The 7916-nt window shown below is 42.1% G+C and overlaps 1 protein-coding gene across 2 annotated transcripts; it reads right to left on the reverse strand.

Annotated features, from left to right (window-relative positions):
- Window positions 1–2063: 2063 nt before the first annotated feature.
- Window positions 2064–4036, reverse strand: LOC306656707 (gamma-crystallin B; the record flags this gene model as incomplete). Of its 2 annotated transcripts, none has more annotated exons than XM_079132226.1 (3): window positions 2064–2339; window positions 3693–3932; window positions 4028–4036. In XM_079132226.1, the coding sequence occupies 3 exons, from the start codon at window positions 4034–4036 to the stop codon at window positions 2064–2066; spliced, it is 525 nt and encodes a 174-aa protein (XP_078988352.1). The 2 variants fall into 2 exon arrangements, with proteins under 2 accessions (XP_078988352.1, XP_078988353.1); XM_079132227.1 differs by having other exon boundaries at window positions 2064–2336; window positions 3690–3932.
- Window positions 4037–7916: the final 3880 nt, after the last annotated feature.

Below are 7916 nucleotides of genomic sequence, written 5' to 3' on the forward strand. Positions count from 1 at the left end.
AGACTGTACAGTGTGTGGGTTGAACTGGGGTTGTCTCAAATTCTTCATTCATTTTAATGAGGAAAAGGTTACTCCTCCTCCTCCTCCATTCTACTCTCTGAGGTCCCAGCATTTGCACTAGAGAGAGGAGGGAAGGGAAGGAGTAAAGGGTAAGATTAGGAGTTGCTTTGGGCATAGTTTCTTTCCCAGGTCATTCCCCAGGTGACTTTCTCTTCATGTTCGGATTAGGGAGAGGACAACTTTCTCTTTGCCTGGATCCCAGGAATAGGACTAATTAATTTTAAATAATCATGACTTGATTAAAGAAATTCAGGAATTCTAATTTTATGCATTTCCAGTTCAGGTGTTTCAGGATAATTTCCACATCTAAAGTCTATGATTTTGCTATGTCACAGCAAATACTGTGACATTCAACACCTTAGTAAACTTTTGGTCCTCTGATTCATGTTCACTATATCACTGTTGGCAAATAGAGGACTCTGATTAATGTCTCTAAAACCAGCACTACTTTTGGTAGTTTAAAGGTTAAAAAAGCTGGGTTTTAGGAATAATTAATACAAAATAATCTGAGAATTGAACTGCCTTTTTTTTTTTTTTTAATACTGGGAATTGAACCTAGGGCCTCATGCATGCCAGGCAAGTGCTGTGCCATTGACCTATATCCCCAGCCCCAAACTATTTTCCAGTGACAGAACTTTTACATGTATGTATGCATACAATAGGCATCCATGAGTCTTGGTTTTCCCAGAACAATCTTAGTTTGTGCTTCTTGTCCCTTATTAATAAGTCAGAAGTGGCCTAGTTCAAGTCACAGATTATATTCTTGCTTTGTTTATATGCCCTGTGACATGGGATTTGGACCAATTCATTAGAACCTCCAAGGATGGGCTACTTCCAGTGAATTTTTACATGAAGTCATCTGTTTCCTGGATGAACTTGACAAGAAACAGCCCCAAGAACCTTATTTATTTACTCAGGATGTTTTTAAGGGAGTTGTTTACTCAATAGCCTCTTTACCAGGGGCTTACAAGAAAATGTTCTTTTAGGTATTGGTACTGGGGATGGTGAGGCTTGTCCTAATTAATATTTTTGTCTTTGAAACTCTGTGAGTTACATAACTGATTGTTTCCTCCTCTGCCTTGGCTGCTTGAGCAAAACCTGCGTCTATCCATCAGATAGCATAGCGCATTCCAGCATACAGCTTCAGTTTGAACTTCACTCTTGGTTCTGTCTCATCGCTTCCATTTTTTTTCCCTCTTACCCAATTTCCTCCTCCACTTATTTTTAAATTTATTATATCATGAGTTTTATTAGCAACTTTAATTCGTTTTGAAAAACTAAGGGGAACAAATATGCAGTTACACAGACTTCTCCAGAAAACTTAGATTGCTTGTTTTCTATTTAGTAATATTTTCTGCATATAAGTCATAATATATTACTTCCTATTAAAATGATATGAGACAGTTTCTTCATGGGTATGTGGTTTTGGAAAATGCTATTAAATATTCTACAAAGTTCATAAGGCAAAGACGGAGTGAATTATTTTTGAATTGGAAATCTCATGGAGGAAAGAGGAGAAATAGATTTGGGACAAAGGGATAGTGGCTATTAGCAGCATAAGAGGGCAATGAATAAGACCAGCTCGTTTGTTTATAAACCTAAAGTAAAAGTCTAGATGCTGAGAATGGATCCTTATCAGGGGAGACAATGGGGACAACCTGAAGGGATAACTTGAAGTGTTCCAATAAGTACTCATTCATCATTATAGCTGCAGATATATCCTTATGAGACAACTACAGGTTGGTTTAGTCTGATTGAATGGAACTTTTCTTTGAACCTGTATATTTTAGTCATTAGGACAGTGCCAGAAACACTGTTCTCCTCATTATTCCCTTTATAAGTTGCTTCCCATCTTGAAAACATGCTATTATGTTTGGCCTACTGCCATTATTGCTTATAAATGCTTAATAGACTGAAAGGAAGACAGGACTCCATTAATGCCAGAATCACAAGCTACATTCTTTATTAGATTCTAAAGGAGAAGAATGGAGAATGTAAATACTTCAGTAAAAATCCATGACTCGTCTTAAAGACCCAGCTTTGGCATTTGCAGCTCCCCAGTCAAGATATCTCCTGTATTCCCCTGGCCGTAGCAGGTACTGCCGTCCCCTGTAACTGGGCATCTCATAGAGGACCCAGCAGCCCTCCAGCACATTGAGGGAGTGGATTTCATTGAGGTGGAAGCGGTCCTGAAGAGAGAGACAATCCTCTGTGATCTCTGACATTTGTCCCCTGAAGTCATCTCTCTCGTAGATCCTCACTCTGTAAGTGCCAGAGTGCTGGGGTGGCAGAGAGAAAGAAAAAGCAAATCAACAAAAATTAGAGAAACGAAACTTCCAACCTCCAGGCCTCCTGGGTACACCTGCCCAGAAATTCTCTGGATCCAAGTTTGCTTCCAGAACAATCATACTGCAGAATTCAGAATTCAGGAGCCCACCCACAGCCCACTGCTAATGAACCAAGTGATCCATGGCAGAGCAAGGGCGGAGCTCAGCAGCTCCTCGGCTTCTACCCACCAGCCCCCATCCTCGGGTATTAAAATATGCTTAAAATAAAATTTACCACTTCATTTTAGTGCTTGTTTTTTTTGAGACGGTGCTTCTCAAAGGAGAAAAATGAGTCATTGGGAGGGTAAGTATCATTTGATGTATTACTGTTTAAAATTATATCAGTATTTGCTGGGAAAAAAATCAACAGCTATTTTCTGTAAGACTGATATACTGATTTTCATGTATGCTATGGAGCATAGAATTATTAAGCTTATGGCAAATAAGATGGCATGTTTCCCTCATCTCTCTTTTTCATAACTTCAGTTTGGGTTCAAATCTCAAATCAAGTGACTCCTGGGCTCCCTCCCTGGCCTCTTCCGCTCAACTTAGCCACTCCCCTGGGCAGCTAGAATCGCCCTCATTAGCTCTGATTTGATGGCACTGTATCTCATGCCTTCCATGCTCCACTTTTCTAAGTACTCCAATCACTTTCCAGAAAAGACTGAATTGCAAACGCTGGTTTGGGATTTGGCTTCTCCTCTGATTTATATCTCTAAGTGAGCTAGTTAGGTACTGACCACTATACTGGAATAGAAACCAGAAGAGAGAGGAATAATCAGGGAGAAAAGTAAGGCCAAACAAGCCAGAGTTATTTTTAGTCAACTAAACAGTCCCCAATTGAATTCATAAATTTTGATTCATTTGATTTCTAACTTTATATGATTTGGAATGAACACTTTAGGCAATTATATCTTGAACCAGTAGTAAATTCCGGTCTCCCCAATATCCTACTTTTTCTTATTTAATCTTTGTTTTCTTAATTTTTAATTGCATTTAAAATGTAAAATTTGGGAACATGGCTTTTTAAAAAGGCACACCACGGAGTTCATGAGGAAAGGCTTTGCATCTAAGGAACCTGTCTACCCTAGACTGCGCTCGCCAAGCACGTCCATGTCCTGCTCTCTAGTTGGAACTATTTTGCTTAAAATAAAGTTATTTGTTTTTGGTGGTGGAGATGGAACTCAAGTGTACTGAGCTTGTGCTGTACCACTGAACTATACCACCTGTCCCCACCTAAGATAATGACTTTATATAGTTTTTATTTCCAGAAGTCAATGGCTCAGACAGAGCCACACTCACCTGGGGGATGAGGCGGCAGGAGCGGATGGAGTCGCTGAGGCCCATCCACTGCTGGTAGTCGGAGTAGTCTCCCCGCCGCAGGAAGTACTGGTAGCCCTGGTAGTTGGGGCGCTCATAGAGCATCCAGCAGCCGCTGTCTACGCGGATGGAGTTGCAGCGGCTGAAGTAGGTCTGCAGGTTGGGGCAGTCGCTGCTGCACTCGTAGCAGCGGCCCTGGAAGCCCCGGTCCTCGTAGAAGGTGATCTGCAAAGGAAGACTGTAAGTATGAGCGATTCGCCCCCACTGAGGATGCTGCACCAGGGCAAAGATGGAGCGTCAGGTACCCACCCAGGACTCACCTTTCCCATGTTGGAGAGGGGGGATGTTCTCTCGGTACTGTGTGGTACTGGGGAACGTCGCTGTATATATAGCAGCCCTGACTGCTGCCTCCACAGGAAATCACACAAAAGGGCCCATTCCGGGAGTAAGGGGATTTGCAAGCTCCGCGCTCTCCCTCCCCCTGGCCACTGGGGTTGGCTGAATGGTTTACTCTCATTCTTTCTGGTAGGTTCGGGTTGCTCTAATTCACTAAAGCTGTTGTTGCCACCAAAGTGAAAAGAGTCTTTACTCTTTTAGTTGAGCAAAAGGGAGAGCGAAACTCTATCCCTATGCTTTTATTTTATAGCTTACTGTGCTTAATTGACTTCTCAAAGGTGATCACCCTTAGCAATGCATTCTGCTTAGGGACGGGTGCTTTGTTTTTTGTTTGACTTTTTTAAAACTTGAATTTAAATAATAAGGAATCTTAAGGAAGAGGGGATCAAGAGAAGTAATCTGTGACAGTGTTTTGAAAGGCAAAAAGCTTTGTTAAAATTCAAGATTCTATGATCATCATTGTTACTTGGGGAATCACCTTGAATACAGTTGTTACTTGACTGGAATTCACAGGAGGCAGGGGAGTCTCTCTTGTTCATTTTGCCCTGAGCCCCAGAACAGAGGTTTGGCACACAGTGGGTCCTTAATACTGGAAGGAAAGCTGGTAGTTGTGACCTTCCTCCATTCCTCTCAGCTCCCCAGGGACCTTCTGCTATTGGCTGCCCAAATCCTGCTTCTTCTCTGTCATTGCAGCCTTCCTTCAAAAGGCCTAAGATCTTTCTTTCTTCTTCACCATTAAAACCCTTGTGTTCTTGACACAAGTTTTGATTAGGGTAAGAAGTGCTGCAGAATTATCTCACCCTCCTCGTCCTTGGACTTAGATGCTGGACAGCATCCAGGCCAGCCTGTCCAGCTTCTTGGAAGTGTGGTATGGGAACCCTTGGGGTCCCTGAAACAATTTCAGACTGTTCATACCATCAGGACGGTTTTCAAAGTGATACTAAGAAGTCACTTGTTTTTTTCACTCTCATTCTCTCATGAATGGGCAGCATTGTTTTTCCAGTGGCCACATGGCAATGAAAGAGATTTTGCAAAACTGTGAAAACGATGCCAGACTTTTCATTAATTACTTTTTGTTTGAAATTTTGGTTATTATTCATATGCATGTATTGTTTATTTAGCATGCAGTAGGTTTATTGGCTAAGATCTTTCAGGGTAAGAAAGGTAAACCCATACCTGGAGTATGTGTTGATTCCTATCAGGGTGAGTCATTATCCTTTCCAAGGTGGAAGGACATCCAGGTATTCAGCTCATCATCAAGTGACCGATTGGTCTCTTCGAGGGAGGGAACCTCTTTGGGGCACAGTTGGTCACTTTTGCTGGCAGACTGGACTTTGTACAGTGGCAGTAGCTGGTTTCCCCTTGGCCATGTGGGAGGTAAGGCCTAACCTTCACCTCTGCCACCATGAACACTCTGTTCTGCTCAGGAGCTCATGTAGCAACACTAGGGTAACTGATGGCAGAGAATGACTGATAGTCAACTCAGTCTTTTTATTTGGGGAGGAAAGGGAGTATTGGGATTTAACCCAGGGGCAATTTACCACTGAGCTACATTCCCACCCCCTATTTTTAATTTTGAGACAGGGTCTCACTAAGTTGCCTAGGGCCTCACTCAGTCTCAGAACCACTGGGATTATAGGCATGTGCCACCATGCCTGCCCCAAATCATTCTTTCTACGTGGTTGTTTAGTGTGCCTTCCATGGAGGATGCGCTAAGTAGGCTTAATATGGGGATACGATCATCTTCATGCTTTGGGCCCACGCCTATGTTTCCATACACATTTCTTTAAAAAAAAAAAAAAAACAAAAAACTTTTTTGAGTTGTCGATGAAACTTTATTTTATTGATTTATTTATATGTGGTGCTGAGAATCAAACCCAGTGCCTCATATATGTCCAGGCAAGTGCTCTACCACTGAACCACAACCCCAGCCCTCCATACACATTTGTACCAATCAGCCAAGTCACTTGCCAGGGTCCAGCCCTAGCAGCGGTCAGGGGTCCTAGGTGTATGGGAGTCTTCAGCACGGTAGAGAAGCAACAGATAGAGACACCAGGTGTTCTGAGGCTGAATCTGGTTTATTCAAAATTTTTGAGCATTAATCTACTGTAACACTTAGCTCAAAAAACACGCTTGTGGTTTTCATTCACAGTTAGCTATTTTTAACAATACTTTTGCTTACAAGTACATTCTGTAATTATTAACAAAAGAAATCAGCCTTTAGACAATACTAGTTCCTTGTGCCAATTATTCTCTGGTTAATAGCAGACTAAAATTATATTTTGACCTTTAAGGTGTTAGACATAAGAAGGTGGAAATCATATCTGTGGTTAATCTATAGCACTTTCTGAACCAACTATTGATCTGTCTAATGAGAGCTCTTTTTTGCTCTTTTTGTCTTTATGCACCAACCAGAATGTCCTAGACTTTCCATAAACCCAAGCGTATGAGCATTAACACATCTACTATTTTTTCTAACTATCCAGTGTCCTTCATCATTATATACACCTCTTCAAGGGAGAGGAGGATCAGTAGGTGGTGGCCAGGTGTCTTTATGCCTCGAGGATGATACCATAATTTTCCTTTTATTCTATATGCAACATTTGGAGGTCCCTGTAGTGTGGGGACCATGGGTTTTTGTTTTTGTATAACTGGAGTCACATGAGGAATGGCTGGAGTTGTTATTTGTGGTGCTGATAAAGCTGCTTGTCTTAGCTTATCCATGAATATACCATTACTTATATGAGGGGGCATATCTCTTCTGATTTTACATAACAGAGATCCATTACATTTCATTGTGTTCCAATACAATAAAATTTCCCTGGGGATTATATGTTGTTTTCTCAAAGAGACTTGTGATTATTAACAGTATTCCAAGAAAAGCAATCACACATAGGAGTATGCCATGCCTCTGATTTCCAGGAGGGTGGTAGCCGTGCAACGTCCTCTGTTCCAACAGAACCGTGTCATATGCTGGAATGGTGGGACATCGATGTGGCAGTCACTCATCAGTGCTCAGTATTCTATGTATGTCCTAACCTCACGCTACTTTTCTTTCTACGCAAAGTGGATGGGCAGGGCCACTTTCTTAAGGGAGCATTTCCTTCTCAGCTATTTTGGGGCCACTCCTGAGTGAGCCATGATTATGCAGGAGTCCCCCATTTTTGGCTTGTACACACATAACAAGGCAACCATTAGTGAGCCAAGCTCACCCAGCCTTTTCCTTCTTCCATTCATCAGCTGGCCAAAAGATCCCTGAGTGCAATTGTAAGTGTGAGCTGAGAGTGAGAGGGAGCAATAGCAGAGCCTCAGCCAGTCCCACAGGGAACTCTGGAGCTGGAGTCCTTGAGGTAAGGGGGCTAGGACTGTGTCCCTCCATTGCCCAGTCATTTGATGTGGGCTGCAGCACTGGAGGGGCCTGAGCTTGGACAAGGGAGCACCCTTCAGCAGAGGAAAATTCCTTGAGACAAACAGCTTTCAGCTGTCAGTGTCTGGGAGAAAGAGTGCCAGACCCGAGTTGGGGTCTGGGCAGTGTACCAGTGTCCTCTCTACAAGAAAGTAAGAATAGTTTGTGGTCTCACTGTCTGAGTTACCCACAGTGACCCTTTTATTATTTATCTATATGTAAAACTCTTGTGTGGTTATATTACTTAAACTTTGGGGCCTGCTTTTGTGTTCTTCTAAGTAGTCTTTTAAATGAAGGGATCAATAAAACTGATTAAGGTGATTATCGTTAACCTTTTAATATAAAGGTGTTTTGTCTTATTTTGGTGAAGCAAGACTCTGAATGAAAAGTCCTTGTGGATTCTCTAC

The sequence above is a fragment of the Sciurus vulgaris genome (genome assembly GCF_902686455.1).
Source record: "Sciurus vulgaris genome assembly, chromosome: 3".
Classification (NCBI taxonomy): domain Eukaryota; kingdom Metazoa; phylum Chordata; class Mammalia; order Rodentia; family Sciuridae; genus Sciurus; species Sciurus vulgaris.